At 46.9% G+C, this 15740-nt stretch overlaps 1 protein-coding gene across 3 annotated transcripts; it reads left to right on the top strand.

Annotated features, from left to right (window-relative positions):
• The first annotated feature begins 264 nt into the window (after window positions 1-264).
• On the top strand, window positions 265-14775 carry TCL1A (TCL1 family AKT coactivator A). Of its 3 annotated transcripts, none has more exons than XM_077941675.1 (4): window positions 265-483; window positions 2052-2222; window positions 2635-2692; window positions 14538-14775. In XM_077941675.1, the coding sequence occupies exons 1-3, from the start codon at window positions 364-366 to the stop codon at window positions 2680-2682; spliced, it is 339 nt and encodes a 112-aa protein (XP_077797801.1). In that variant the 5' UTR covers window positions 265-363; the 3' UTR covers window positions 2683-2692; window positions 14538-14775. The 3 variants fall into 3 exon arrangements, with proteins under 3 accessions (XP_077797801.1, XP_077797800.1, XP_077797799.1); XM_077941674.1 differs by having other exon boundaries at window positions 266-483; window positions 14549-14775; XM_077941673.1 differs by lacking the exon at window positions 14538-14775 and adding an exon at window positions 3578-4329 and having other exon boundaries at window positions 266-483.
• Window positions 14776-15740: the final 965 nt, after the last annotated feature.

Below are 15740 nucleotides of genomic sequence, written 5' to 3'. Positions count from 1 at the left end.
GGAGGGCGGCGGTCGGGGTCGCTGCTGGCCGGGGCCTCGAGGAAGCCGCGGGTCAGCCAGGGCTGGGTCTCCGTTCCCAGGCGCTGCCACCGTTCCAGGGAGCCAGTCAGGCCGGGACGTAGCGCCTGCGTGGGACCCTCGCTTGCCACCGGGACCCCCACAAACCCCGCCCCATCCTGCCTTACGCCCCGCCCCCAGGTCGTCCTCCCGACCCAGGGTCCCGCCCCAAGGCCGTCCTCCCGCCCCGCCGCTTGGTGGCGGCCGCATGCTGCCCGGATATAAAGCGTCGGCCCCACATCCCAGGGACCAGCGAGCAGCCTGGAGAGGCTCTGGCTCTTGCTTCTTAGGCGGCCCGAGGGTGCCATGGCCGAGTGCCCGTTACGTGGGGAGGAAGTCACCGACCACCCGGACCGCCTGTGGGCCTGGGACAAGTTCGTATATTTGGACGAGAAGCAGCGCGCCTGGCTGCCCTTAACCATTGAGGTACAGCCAGCTCTGGAGCGGATGGCGAGGCAGCAGGGGCAGCCCCCGGGAGTTTGAGATGCCCTAGGAAGGGTGAGGCCTTGAGAAGCACCCACTGTGGGGCAGGGAGGATCCCCACAGATGAAGCCACTTTGAGCCGGGCTCTGGAGGATGAATAGGAGTTCTCCAGGCAGGGAAAAAGGGTGGGAAAACCGCAAAGAAATGTCGGCCAAAGGAGGGGACCCAGTGCCTGTGGAGTGTGACTATATGTTGACTACAGTAGGGCTTTTCTGGGCTTCGGGGTCCTAATCCTTAAAAATGGGTATCTCTAAGTGACTCATCCATACGGCCGATTATCGGAATCATCTTAGGTGGGTCCCAGAAATCTGTATTTTAAAAAGAACCCTCAACAGCTCAAAAGAACACGTCAACCAGGCATAGCAACCACTGCCCTAGAGTGTGAAGTATTTTCCATGACCTCTGTGCTTTATTTAGAAAACAAATTTAACAAGTGATGTCGTAGTATAAGCGCCGGTATTGAATCAATATTGACTTTGTTTTATGTGTGATGCCTTAAGATGGGTCCTTAGTCCATGTTAAGTTTTTGTTAAACAAATATATAACTCTTTTACAAGTATTTGGATTTACTCGATGAAAAAGAGTCAAAAAATGTTCAAACTCTTTCCAAACATAGACTGAAGAAAGCATAAAAAATTAAAACAAATTAGAACATGTATGTCCAGTAGCAAACAATCAAAAATTATTGAGTGTTAACTGTGTCTCTACAGATGAGAAACTGAGGCACAAAAATGTACATTTGTCCAAGGTAGGGCTGCTAGTAGGTAATGGGGTTGGAATTCTAGGCTGTTAACCACCACCAAAATTTGCATTTTTATTGGCACTTCAATTTTTTAAATATGTTTTTACTTTAATAATCAAGTTAAACATTTACTTTTTTAAAATCAAAATTTGAAGAAATAATCTGAATATTCGGTGAATTTCTTTTTTTAAATCTCTGGTTGAGAAATCTCTTCAACGTGACACCAGAATCATAAACCAGACAGTTTTTCATATAATCATGATAAATGCCACACAAAAACCCACTAGCAAACTGTGGGACAGATTTTGCCTCACATCATTGAAAAGGCCAGTATTCTTTTCCTTTCTTCTTTCTTTGTCTTTTTTTTTTTTTTTTTTTTTTTTTTTCCGTAGAGACAGGGTCTCGCTCCGTCATTCAGGCTGATTAAACTCCTGGCCTCAAGCGATCCTCCTGCCTCGGCCTTCCGAAGCACAGGAATTACAAGTGTGAGCCACTGCAACCCGCCAGAAAAAAAGTGTGCCTTTCATGGCCCTGTCTGGGTGGCTAGACACATGTGCGTGCTGGTGATCCTGGCCCAGCCAGAGTCCCTGAGAGGAGCATGCATGGCCTAAGGAAGTGAGCTTCAGGGAACAGTGATGACCGTCATTTCATACTCGGACCCCTGCCCAAATGGGTGGGTGGCTGGCAGGAAGGACTCTGGTTTTCTGTGCCTGGAGGAGCCCTGGCAAGCGGAACCTGAAAGTATGCCCTGTGCTCTTCTTCTCCTCAGATAGAGGATAGGTTACGGGTGCTCTTTCGTCAGGAAGACATCATCCTGGGGAATCCTATGACCCCCACCCAGATAGGCCCAAGCTTGCTGCCTATCTTGTGGCAGCTCTACCCTGATGGACGATACCGATCCTCAGACTCCAGTTTCTGGCGCTTAGTGTACCACATCAAGGCGAGTGTGCTTCTCCCAGGGATCCATCGGGTGATCTTGGGTTTCCCCTCCTCCGTGTCTGGCCTTAGTGGTTTATCTTCCCTCCATCCCAGTCCCAAAAGCATCAAAAATTGGGGGGAATGGACAACTGAGGATTTCTAAAGGACTTTCCCAGAGAGAAGATAGATCCTCTGAGGTATCTAACAGAACCCTACCTCCCCTTCCTCCCAGCCCCCCAGCTGGCCGCAGGAAGACATCTCCCGTGGGCAGCCACAGGCTGAAGGCTGGTGGGAGGAGGAGCAGTCTCCGAGAGCCCCTGAAATTCACACTTGGGTTCCTACCTGCTGTTTCCAGCTAGGGGAAGGCGCAGGAGTGAGGAATGGAGGGAGTGGAGGGCTCTGGCCGATCAATGCCTTCTCTGTCTGCCTCTCAGATTGACGGCGTGGAGGACATGCTTCTCGAGCTGCTGCCAGATGACTGAGTGTGGCACGGTGAGCTCCACTGACCAGGGCTTGACCCCTCTTAGTCCACAGTGGCTGTACCAGAAGGAAAGACCACCCGTTCTCCATGAAGGCAGTGCTAACCCCTCCCCGACTGCTGCCATCTCAGGCCTCCCAGGGATGGGAGAGTCTTCCTGGAGGCACCCATGTCTCTCCCTTACCACTTTGGGAGCCCCCTTTATCGCAGCTGCTCATATCTACACAGTACTTCACAACTTCACGTTTCAGCGAGTACTTCAGTTCCCATTGCCTTTTGTTTTTTTTTGTTTTGAGTCTCGCTCTGTCGCCCAGGCTAGAGTACAGAGGTGCAATCTCAGCTCACTGTAAGCTCTGCCTCCTGGGTTCATACCATTCTCCCGCCTCAGCCTTCCAAGTAGCTGGGACTACAGGTGCCCAACACCACGCCCAGCTAACTTTTTGTAATTTTTTTTTTTTTAGTAGAGGCAGTGTTTTACCGTGTTAGCCAGGATGGTCTCGATTTTCTGACCTCGTGATCTGCCCGCCTCAGCCTCCCAAAGTGCTGGGATTACAGGCTTGAGCCACCATGCCCAGCCTTACCATTGCTTTATTAAATAAGCACTGGTGCTTGATAATATAACTGAGCCAGATATTAGATATGTTACTGAGTTTACATAAGATTACAAAACTCCAAAATGAGTTTTGAGGAAGTACAGTGAGTTGACATCTTCAGATTGCAGAGCCAGGTATATTCTGACTGTATTCTGACCATAAGCCTTCTGCCCTGTTCAGAATTTGCCTTGGCTCAGAAGGACTCTGGGGGCCATCCCTGACCACGAGGCTTCCCACTTAGACTTGCTCGCCACTGCCTGGTCCTTTCCTTCACCCTTGACTCTGTCTTCTCTTGTCCTTTCCCAGGTCTCGCAGCACCTGTCTCCTTTCGCCCCAGGGCCTGAGTCTGGCCAGCCTACAGTGGGGATGTTATGTTTCTGTTCACCTTCGTTTACTATGCCTGTGTCTTCTCCTCCACCACGCTGGGGTCTGGGAGGGAACGGACACACAGAGGATGAGCTCTCCCCAGGGCCTGCTGGACCTGCCCGTAGCCCACTCTGCTCCCCTCAGCACTACCACTCCTGCCAGGGAGGACTCCATTTGGCAGAGCTTCTTCCAGGTGCCCACCTTTACCTGTGCCTCAGCTTTTCTCAGCTGGCTGATGCTTTTCAGCCTCTTTGTGCCCCTGCTGTCCCTCACAGCACTACTGTTTCATGTTGCGCACCCACTCAGCTCCGTGAACTTGTGAGAACACAGCCGATTCACCTGAGCAGGGCCTCTGAGACCCTGGACCAGTGGTCTCACATGGTGCTGTGCCTGCAAACCCTGCCTGAACACGGGTTCAGGTGCAGCTCAAGAAAAGGCCTGAAAGGAGCCCTTGTCTGCGCTCAGGACTCAGAAGCCTTTGCATCAGTGGTCCACAGCCCGGGACGCAGCAGGAGGCCAGGCCGGCGAGCCCTGTGGACAAACCCTCAGAACCCTTGGCTTGCCCATGTGGAAAAGGGATAGAGGTTGGGTTTCCCCCCTTTTATAGATGGTCACACACCTGGGTGTTATATGAGGTTGTATGTGTCATGAATACTTTTTGTAATGATTGATTAAATGCAAGATAGTTTATCTAACTTCATGCTGAATCAGCTTCTATCCTTGACTTAGATTCTGGTGAAGAGAAGTGAGAATAGGCAGCCACCAAATAGAAAAATTCGTGGATTTATTTATTTTACTTTGGAGATAAGGGACTACAATTTTTTTTCCCATGTAATCCAATGCTTAAAACCCCAGTGTTCTTGGAGGCGTACGTTGAGAACCATTGGAGTAAGCAATCTCAAAAACGTCGGCAATGCCTGGTATTCAAGAGCCCCTGTGCCTCCATCTGGTCCTGCCCTCCTCACCCTCCTCATTCCCATGTGCCCTCGGCTCCAACCAGCGCTGCCTTCTCCTCGCCCAGGCATTCACCAGGCTCTGTCCTTGCACAGATACTTCTGTCCTCTCTGTTCACAATACCAGCAGAAGCCCCTCCTGCCTGAAATTGTCCCTGGCCACTCAGGCCCCAAGCAGACTCCCTTCCCCACCTCCCATGACCTGCAGTCACAGCAGATCCCACCCCTTGCCCTGTCCTCTTGCTCCCTTCTCAAGGCCCCCCTGCCCCTCCTGTATCTCCATAGACAGTAGCTGGACCTCAAATATTACCAGGGGATGCCTTCCAGAGAAGGGAATCCATCCTGTGTTGAATCCTGGCCCTCCCACTTTCATGTGTCTCTAGTCCACAGCTTTCTTGTCACAGATGAACTTAGAGGGTTCTTCTGAGGATTCAGCGGGATATATAACTGCAGTGTTTTAACAGAATTGTATAAGAAAAACACTACTTCTCCCACTTTACAGTCTCTGAACCCAGGTTTCTTAACCAGCACTAGACAGAGAAGAAACACTTGATGCCCAGTGTGCCAGAGTTTGTGTCTCTTGTAACCCAATCACCCTGCACAGCCCATGGCAGCAATGGAGCTTGGTCTGTGGGAGCCATTAGTGTACAGATGCCTCTCAGCAGGGCCAAAACATGGAGAGGCAGAGCCGGGGGGTCATGGGCGATCAGGCAGCCGCCTCATTTTAGGAATAGGAATGCGGGGACCCAGGAAGAGGAAAGCTTTTGTGCCAGATTCTTTTGTTGACCAAATATTTGACCATCACCATGAACACTGCCAGGAACTGGGACATAGCAAGGACAAGGCGAAGGCCCTACTCTCATGCAGCCTTAGTTCTGGAAAAAGATAAAAAGAAGGTGCGAAATCCCAGAAGAAAATAGAACAGGGTAACAAAGTATAGGGAGTTCGATTGGCTGGTAAGGAAATTCCTGTCTGTGGATGTGGTATTTAAGATTGGGCCTTGAAAAAGAGGGAGCTAGATTCTTAGGAAGAGGGGATGGCAAGCGCTGTGCAGATTTGATTTGCTGTGGAAATTAAAAACATAGCAAAAGGATTACTTCTTACTAAAAGAAATGCTGTTTTGTAAGAATAAATGACCCCAATAAATTAACTAAATGCAATGCAGAATCTCAGTTTTCCACCAGACTGACTCTAGGGTTTTGGCTGGAAACACAAAGTTGTTTTGCCAATGCATTCTAAATACCTCATAATTTTCCACATATATATATTTATATATAGAGAGAGAGAGAGAGACACGGAGTTTCACTGTTGTTGCCCAGGCTGGAGTGCAGTGGCATGATCTTGGCTCACTGCAACCTCCACCTCCCAGGTTCAAGCGATTCTCCCACCTCAGCCTCCCAAGTACCTGGGACTACAGGCACCCACCACCATGCCCGGCTAATTTTTTTGTATTTTTAGTAGAGACGGGGTTTCACCATGTTGGTTAGGCTGGTCTCCAACTCCTGACCTCAGGTCATCCACCCACCTTAGCCTCACAAAGTGCTGGGATTACAGGCGTGAGCCACCGTGCCCAGCCTCCCTCTACATATTTTATTGCATACATATTTATCTATATTTTATTTAATTTCTTTCAATAACATGTTGCAGTTTTCAGAGTATAAGTTTTGCATTTCTTTTGTTAAATTGATTCCTAACTTTACTTTTTTTATTATGATTTAAAAAAATCTAATTAACCTGGCATGGTGGTATGTACCTTTAGTGCCAGCTACTTGTGGGGCTGAGGCAGGAGGATCGCTTGAGCCCAGGAAGTCAAGGCTACAGTGAGCCATGTTCCTGCCACTGCACTCCAGCCTGGGTGACAAAGCTAGACCCTCTCTCAAACAACAAAAAAGCGCAAACAAAAAAACTAACATGAAATTGCCCTCATAACAGACTTTTAAGTGTACAGTACAGTATTGCTTATTATATGAACATTGTTGTACAGTAGATCTCTAGAACTTTTAAAAACTAAAAAAAAGTTTTAGTCTTGCATGACTAAAACTCTATGCCCTTTAAAGAGCATATCAATTCAAGGTTCTGTTTCGTAAGTTGGATTGCTGAGCCATATGGTAGTTCTGTTTTTAATTTTTTGAAGAGTCTCCATACTGTTTTCCATAACAGTTACGACATTTTATGTTCCTACCAACTGTGCACAAGGGTTTGCCACAGCCTCACCAGCATTTGTTGTTTTCTGTTTTTTTGGTAACAGCCATCCTCACAAGTATGATGTGATATTTATTTTACTTATTCTGTTCCAATCACGGATGATTTTTCTTTTGTCTTCTTGCCTAATTACCCTGGCTAGAACCTCTAGAACTGTGTTGAATAGAAATAGTGAGAGTGGGCGAGGCTCGGTGGCTCATACCTGTAATCCCAGCACTTTGGGAGGCCGAGATGGGTGGATCACCTGAGGTCAGGAGTTCAAGACCAGCCTGGCCAACATGGTGAAACCCCATCTCTACTAAAAACACAAAAATTAGCCAGGTGTGGTGTGGGTGCCTATAGTCCCAGCTACTTGGGAGGCTGAGGCCAGAGAATTGCTTGAACTCGAGGCGGAGGTTGCAGTGAGCTGAAATCCTACCACTGCACTCCATCCTGGGCGACAGAGCAAGACTCTGTCTCGGGACAAAAAAAAAAAAAAAGAAAGCATGAGAGTGGACATCCTTGCCTTGGTCCTGATCTTAGAAATCTTCATCTTTCACCATTAAGTCTCATATTAGCTATGGCTTCTTCATAAATGTCCTTTATCACATTGAGGAAGTTCCCTTCTATTCTCGGTTTATTGAGTGTTTTTTTTCATGCAGGGATGTTAGATTTTGTCAAATGTTTTTTTCTGCATCTGTTGAGATGATCATCTATTGAAATGTTGGTGTTTGTCCTTTATTGTATTGATATGGTGTGATACACTCATATTTTTTTTTGTATGTTGAACCATTTTGCATTTCTGAGATGAATTTTAATGGGTCCTAGTGTATAATCTTTTTTATATGCTGTTGGGTTTGGTTTGCTAGTATTTTGTTAAGGGTTTTTTTTTTTGTTTTTTTTTTTGAGACAGAGTCTCACTCTGTCGCCCAGGCTGGAGTAGTGCAATGGCGTGATCTCTGCTCACTGCAAGCTCCGCCTCCCGGGTTCACACCATTCTCCTGCCTCAGTCTCCCGAGTAGCTGGGACTACAGGTGCCCGCCACCGCGCCTGGCTAATTTTTGTTGTATTTTTAGTAGGGACGGGGTGTTAGCCAGGATGGTCTCAATCTCCTGACCTTGTGATCTGCCCGCCTCGGCCTCCCAAAGTGCTGGGATTACAGGCATGAGCCACCGTGCCCAGCCTGTCCTTTCATTTTTATTCATATAATTTAAGCAGGAGGGAAGGAATTACTACTGGTCTGCAACTAAAGAGATCAAGAATGTTGCAAGAATAACATAATTTGCTGTATTATTAAAAAATCAAACAGTTGGCTTGAGATGCTCACCTTAAAAAATATGGCATATAATCACAAATAATTAGGTCGATTTTTGCTCAAAGTTACAACTGCCTTTTTTCAACATCTCTACTTTCTTTGGCAACTGTTCAACAGGGTGACAGGCACCCCCACCTACGTTTGCTTCAGGCTATCTCAGAATGAATGTAGTCAGATGCTAATGTCACAATAGGAAAAACTAAACTTGAAGTAAAACTGTATCATTAGCTTAGTAATTACTTATAACAAAGGTCTTTGTATATATAAGGAAAACAGTAAAATATGTATATTATGCATTTTTCTCCTTGAATTTCTAGAAAATCCTTTTGTAAAGATGGATTTGTACATACCATATTCTGAATTTTATTAATCTGTGTCTTGATATTTTTTAAATGAACATCACCACCTTTGTTACAAGCAGCTCAGGGTAATGTGCCCAGGAGTTGGCAATGCTAGGCTGAAAGTGTGTGATGTCATACAGAATCAGGAAGCTGGGGTTTTATTTACTCCTAACCATCTACGATCTTAGCCCAGGAGAAAGCCTGGCCAGCCTCATTTGGCACCTAAGGTCAAGATAATAAATTCTGGATTTTTTTTTTTAGGAGGCCGGGGGTGACAAGTACATACTGTTGTGTAATGTTACACTAAGCAAAAAACAGCAGCCACTCAGAGTCCTTTACTGTGAAGTGTAGGTAACATTGTGTGGTATGCCTTGATTGAGGAATTAAAGGTAGTTTAACTGAAGATGTTGAGGAAACTTGGTTCTGGTTTTAGTACACCAGAATAACTTTTTTTCAATTTTAGAAAACCAAGGAGGTTGGAAAAACTAGAGGAATTGGCCGGGCGCGGTGGCTCACGCCTGTAATCCCAGCACTTTGGGAGGCCAAGACGGGCGGATCACGAGGTCAGGAGATCAAGACCATCCTGGCTAACACGGTGAAACCCCGTCTCTACTAAAAAATACAAAAAACTAGCCGGGCGAGGTGGCGGGCGCCTGTAGTCCCAGCTACTCGGGAGGCTGAGGCAGGAGAAAGGCGTGAACCCGGGAGGCGGAGCTTGCAGTGAGCTGAGATCCGGCCACTGCACTCCAGCCTGGGCGACAGAGCGAGACTCGGTCTCAAAAAAAAACTAGAGGAATTAGGGGATACTTTTTTATGGGTTCATTTATAAGAAGAAGAGAACTCACCATAAATACTTTGTGAGATTTGTCCTGTCTTAAACTTGAATTGTAATATGAGTAATGCTTAAGGGAATTTAATAAAGAAGGAAAGCTAAAAAAAAAAAACAAGAGAGAGAAAGGCAGTTGTTCCAAAAAGTGATCCCAGTGGACTAGCTAGTGTGATGTGTGATGAACACAGATTATCTCCTTTAGGCCTTACGAAGAAGTAAGTACTCTTGTTACCTCCAAGTTCTTGGTGAAGAAACAGGCTCCAAGACTAGAAGTTACTTGCCCCAAGTTAGTAAGTGGTGTGGTCTGGATGTTGCCAGAATCTACCCTGTTTCTCCCTTCTGGTCTTTGTTTATTCAACTCAATCTTTGGCCCTGAGCTAGGTGCAGAGGGTATGCATTCTAGTACAGAGGGAAGCCCCGTGATGGAAAGAAACAAGAGCAGAGTGATCAGGAAGGCAGGAAGAGCTTTGTGCGGGCCCTTCAGGCAAGGCCCCTCTGGGAATTCCCCATTTGAGGTCTCTTTTTCAGCCAAGTAGAAGAGATGGACTGACACAGCCATCTCTGATCCAGGGGAAAGCAGCTTACTAGAGAAACCTGATAGAATTGCTGAGCAGATCTGGCCTTTTGAGGTTTGCAGGCAGGAATTCAAAGTGGAAATTGTCAGCCTGTTTTTATGAGTATTTTGTCTATCAATATTTTTCTGTCAGGTTTAGAAAATAAGAAGGGAAAGTGGGTTCCACCAAATGTGGCATTTCACCTGGCAAGTGATACAGAAGAGCGGGGCAGACTCCGTGTGTGAAGGAGTTTTTGGAACACGGAATCTAAGCTGGTGAGGGATGAATGAAGTGTGGAAACAGCCATAAAGAATCTTTGGATATTCAGGAAAGAAGTCCTTTGTCAGTGTTTCTCCACATACTTATCTGTGTTTTCGCCATGGTTACGTTGTTTTGTACTTTATTTTGTTGTTGTTTCTGCTAGGCAGAAATGTTTTATTTTTTAACATTGTCATCCTATATATTGCTTTTCTTTTGTGTATTCTGGGTTTAGGTTTTTCTTTTTTTTTCTTTTTCCTTTTTTTTTTTTTTTTGAGACTGAGTCTTGCTCTGTCTCCAGGCTGGAGTGCAGTGGTGCAATCTCGGCTCACTACAACCTCCGCCTCCCGGGTTCAAGCGATTCTCCTGCCTCAGCCTCCTGAGTAGCTGGGACTACAGGCGCCCGCCACCACGCCCGGCTAATTTTTTGTATTTTTAGTAGAGAAAGGGTTTCACCATGTTGGTCAGGATGGTCTCGATCTCCTGACCTCGTGTTCCACCTGCCTCGGCCTCCCAAAGCGCTGGGATTACAGGCGTGAGCCACCGCACCCGGCCCAGGTTTTTCTTAATAAGGACTTCTCTGCTCCACAATAACAAATTTCCTTCATGTTTTCATCTATCCTTTTGTCCTTTCCTTTGTTTAAATCATTAATCTATCTGGAATTTACTTTTATATGAGAAATGAAGCAGTGATCCAACTTTTTTAGGCAAATGGCTAGCCAGGTGTCATGACACTGTTTAGTGACTAATGTATCCTTTGGCAGTGCTTTGAAATGCCACCTTGATTGTGTAAGGAAGGCAAAAGTTCACCTGTACCCTCTTAGCATTTTCGGCTGGGCTAGAGAATTAAATTGATGTAAAACAGATTCATAGGAGAAAAGCGTATTGATTTCATATAAGTTTTCTGTGACACAGGAGCCCTCACAGGAAAACAAAGACACAAACAGTTAAACACTAATTTTGGACAAAGAGTAGTATATGGTGAAAATGTGACCAGGCAAGGGGCCTTGGGCTAGGGGAGTTACTTGTGGCTGAAGGAGAAAGGTTCATTTATGATGTTAGTTTATACGGAATTCTCTCAGCCCCAGTGATGTGTTACTTTCCTTCTGATAGAGGGAGGACATCTTCCACATGGAGGTTTCTCTCTTGCTTTCAGGAGGAGAAAGGAGAAGGCAGAGTGCTCTTTGTCAAGGGCCATTGGATAAAATAATCGTTATGCCAAAGTGGGACCTACCTTCATTCATGTGTGAAATTTCCACTGGTATTTTCAGTTCCCTCTCAGCCTTTGTTCCATTTTCACTGCTCTGAGGCCTGCGTGCGTGAGCACCACCAGGGTTAGCTGCTGCAGCTCTGGGTTGCTTCTTGATGGCTGCTAACCCTAGTGCGCCCTCACAGCTCTCCTCGTTCAGATTTTTCCCAGCTTTTCTTACATCTTAAATTCCCCGTATCAATTTGAGGTTCAAATTGTCCAGGTACAAAACTCTTTTAAGTTCTTTGTTGTGATTGCATTACATTTATAAATAGGCTTAGGGAGATATTATATCTTTGTGATAATGAAGCCTCCGATTGATTTAGGCAACACTTTTCCATAGCCCTGTGTACCACTAAGAGCTTTACAAATGCTTATTTAACCCGATATGTTAATCTGTACAACAGCCCATGAGATGGCTATTTTTATTGTCCCTGTTTTACAGATGAGGAAACTGAGGCATAGAGGTAAATTGTTCAATTTACATGACTATTTTAAGATTTTTAGGTTTATTCAAGACTTGTTGACTGTCCTTCAGAATTTTAAAATTTGCTTCATATAAGTATTTTACATGTGATTACCCATTTTTTTTTTTCTGACTTGTGTCTATATAGTAGAAAACTGTTGGGTGTTACGTGTTAAATGTATAAACACTTGTTGAATTCTCTTATTGGTTCAGATATATTCTGGAAAGGTTGTTTTTCTTATATAATTCAGAAGGTCTGCATTGCACTTTTAGAGCTTTTATTATTTTTTTTGAGACAAGGTCTCACTCTGTCACCCAGACTGTAGTGCAGGGGCATGATCTCCCCTCACTGCAATTTCCACCTCCCAGGCTCAAGCAATTCCACTGCCTCAGCCTCCTGAGTAACTGAGATTACAGGCGTGCGCTACAACCGCCCGGCTAATTTTTGTATTTTTAGTAGAGATGGGGTTTCACCGTGTGGGCCAGGCTGGTCTCGAACTCCTGACCTCAAATGATCCACCGACCTCGGCCTCCCGAAGTGCTGGGATTACAGGCGTGAGTCACCATGCCCGGCCCTTTAGAGCTTTTATATGGCCGTTCTGTTTATTGTTCTACGACCTCTCCCAACTGTCCCCTGTGAAGGATGAGGAAATAGCATCCTTGTGCTTCCTCTCTCCTCCTGTCCATATCTCCTGCTGCCAGTCTTGGTTAGTTTTTTTATGAGTCTTATTTCTTCTAGTTTTTCCTTTAAATAATATGTTCCTAGCTCTGTGACTTGATCTTTCAACTGTATTTTCTGGACTTATTTCCATGGGAAAACCTACGTACTTTACCTTCTCTCTTCTCCCCTTCCCAATGTTTGGAAACACTGTTGTTATTTTTGTATTTCCTGGAGGTCAGAAGGGTGGGACTAAAAGTTCCAATCCTGTAATCACATGGTAGGTTGAAAGGGGTTTATTATGAAGAACAAAAGATGCTCCTCTCACTCCTATCACTTAGAAAATTCCAGAGGTTTCAGGAGCTCTATGCTAGGATCTGGGGATGGAGACCAAATCTGTATTTCTTAATGTATCACAATGTTACAGAAACTTAACAGCAAAAGGAGCCTGGGCCAGAGCCTCTGGGCCCAGGCAATGTGAAAGAGTCCACTATTGAAGGGGCTACTTTGTCTGGGGTATATACCCTGGGGTTCCTTATACCACACAGACACATGAGGAGTTTAAGAGCAGAGGTCTAATAGGTAGAAGAGGAGAGAAAGAGAAACAGCTTCCTCTATAGAGGAAGGGGTCTCCAAGTGGAAAAAGGACAGTTGGTGGTGAATGCTCCGAGTTTCATGGCCCAGTTGAGGAGGCGGTATCCGATTCATACAGGACTCACACATTAGTTTTGGCCGGGAAGGCTGGTCACCCCGCACGGATCTTACGCAAATGGGCTTCCCAGTTGATTGGCCCCATCCTGTCTGCTCCTTACAATACATGTGGCTGACAGAGAAGTCTGCCGCCTTGCACATGTCTAGTCCTTAGTTCCCGCCAGCATTCACCCGTGCAGGCTCCCAGCTTGCAGGCTGCATTAGTTAGAAAATGATTTGGGGCTACTTTCATTAAAAAGAAAAGGCTGGGCTGGGCACGGTGGCTCACGCCTGTACTCCCAGTACTTTGGCAGGAGATCACCTGAGGCCGGGAGTTCAAGACCAGCCTGGCCAACATGGAGAAACCCCGTCTCTACTAAAAATACAAAAAATTAGCTGGGCGTGGTGGCACATGCCTGAAATCCCAACTACTCAAGAAGCTTAGGTAGAATCACTGGAACCCAGGAGGCGGAGGTTGTGGTGGGCCGAGATTGCGCCACTGCACTCCAGCCTGGGCAACAAGAGCGAAATCCTGTCTCAAAAAAAAAAAAAGAAAAGAAAAGCCTTACTGAGGACTCCCATGCCCTTGCTATCTGCCTAAATAATTCCTTTTTAACTCCCATATCACTATGGTGAGGTGGGGTGAGAGGTTCTCTGGAGTGCATCTTCTGTGGGGCACCGCCATGCCCCATCCAGCACTGATGCCAAGTGCCAGGGCTGACCTCAGCAGAGGCTTGGGTGTGGACCAGCCAGATGGCAGCTGGAAAGGGGTCACAGCAAACAGCTGGGGCAGAACAAGCAGTAGGATCCCAGGTGAAGCCAAGTCACCCAGGCCCTGGGAGTCACCAGGCACAGAATATGCGTTGTTCTGCTGCAGACCTCAGCAGTGAGGCCAGGAGAGCACGCAGACCACCAGCAAGTGCAGGACGGCACCCAGGAGGGGCAGCAGATCCCAAAGTGTGCTTCCCTGGGGACCAGCCTGGGGCTGGGGGCCCCTCCCAATGCTACAGGACTAATGGTGCTCTAAGGTCAAGGAGCAGAGGTGTCCTAAGTGGCAGGGATGAGGGCCTATTTCCCAAGGAAGAAGCAGCACCCAAGCTCTGCTTCCCATGGAACTGATGGCTTCCTTCCCTCATCCTGGGAGCCTGAAACTTCCCCCCTTGCAGTTTGCATGCTGGGTTCTGGACAGAAATAGTCATAATTAAGCATTGATCAGGCTGCACTTAGACCCACTTTCTTGTTGCTGAAAGTCACATAGCACTCTAGATGGTGACCATTTGCATACCCGATGTTTCCACAGATAGGATTTCTGACTTTAGGATTATAAGACTGACTGTTTAATAATTTATTTGTATCCCTTTTGTTCCTATAGACAGGATCTCTGATATTAGAATAAATCACTTAAGATGTTTTTCAGAGTCTGAATTCCAGCAACCAGTTTGAAGACCCCCACAGAGGACCAAGCATGAGAATACAGCGGCTTCATCTCCCTGTCCCATGATGTCATCCTGCACTTTTCAACCAATCAACAATCTCCACACTTCGGCCCATTCCTAATCCAAACTTCTCTGGGAGATGGATTTGAGGTTTCCTCCTATCCCCTCCTTCGGTGACCCTACCATTAAACTGCTTTCTCTGCTGCAACCCAGTGTTAGGATATGTGCACATTTGACAACAAACCTATTACAATTACACATAGACCCCAAATGTCCAGGCACTGGACGGCTGGCATTCCCAGGCCCCACCCACCTGGTACCCAGGAAGTCTGTGCAGCCTTCATCATTGCACTTGTGCCCAGCCTGCCCTGTAAGAAGGCAGCTAAAGGACTGAATTCTCTCTCCTGGATGCAGACACCCACCACCCACTGTGTGTCCAGCAGAGCCCGCTCCTTTCTGGGGGGCACGTTTCTGTGGGTAGGAAAACAATGCCTCCTTCCCTCTCTGGCTCTGTCAACTTCCCATTTAACAATAAAAACCTTCCCTAGGCCGGGCGCAGTGGCTCACGCCTGTAATCCCAGCACTTTGGGAGGCCGAGGCGGGTGGATCACGAGATCAGGAGATCAAGACCATCCTAGCTAACACGGTGAAACCCTGTCTCTACTAAAAATACAAAAAAATTAGCCAAGCGTGGTGGCAGCCACCTGTAGTCCCAGCTACTCGGGAGGCTGAGGCAGGAGAATGGCGTGAACCCAGGAGGCGGAGCTTGCTGTGAGCCGATATCGCGCCACTGCCCTCCAGCCTGGGCGACAGAGAGAGACTCTGTCTCAGAAAAAAAAAAAAAAACTTTCCTAACTCTTGACTGGTGTCATCATGAAATCCTTCTCTGTTGACTGGGATGCATGCTGCGTGACACACCCTCTCCTGCACACCCCCGACTCAGGCCAGTGGGAGGGAAGGCAGGCTAGGGGAAGAGGGTTCCTGAAAGACCAGGCTGCCAGATCAACATAAGCTGCTCAGCAGAAGGTACAATGCCAGCCTGCAGTGCTCACCCCAGCCCCTGTTCACGGGGCCTCCCTTTAACCATGCCAACACCGTGGAATCTCAACTCTTACCCCAACGCTCCCTCTTCATGCCTCTTGTGTACACCACACATGCAAGTGTTTGTGCAAG

The sequence above is a fragment of the Macaca mulatta genome, chromosome 7, assembly GCF_049350105.2.
Source record: "Macaca mulatta isolate MMU2019108-1 chromosome 7, T2T-MMU8v2.0, whole genome shotgun sequence".
Taxonomy (NCBI): Eukaryota; Metazoa; Chordata; class Mammalia; order Primates; family Cercopithecidae; genus Macaca; species Macaca mulatta.
Note: the sequence above shows the minus strand (reverse complement) of the source record. Positions and strands in the feature narration are given on the sequence as shown.

Coding starts and splice junctions, on each gene's coding strand:
- TCL1A (XM_077941675.1), top strand. CDS start 364: ATGGCCGAGTGCCCGTTACGTGGGGAGGAAGTCACCGACCACCCGGAC. Junction 484..2,051: donor GGCTGCCCTTAACCATTGAG/GTACAGCCAGCT, acceptor TCTTCTCCTCAG/ATAGAGGATAGGTTACGGGT. Junction 2,223..2,634: donor GCTTAGTGTACCACATCAAG/GCGAGTGTGCTT, acceptor TCTGCCTCTCAG/ATTGACGGCGTGGAGGACAT.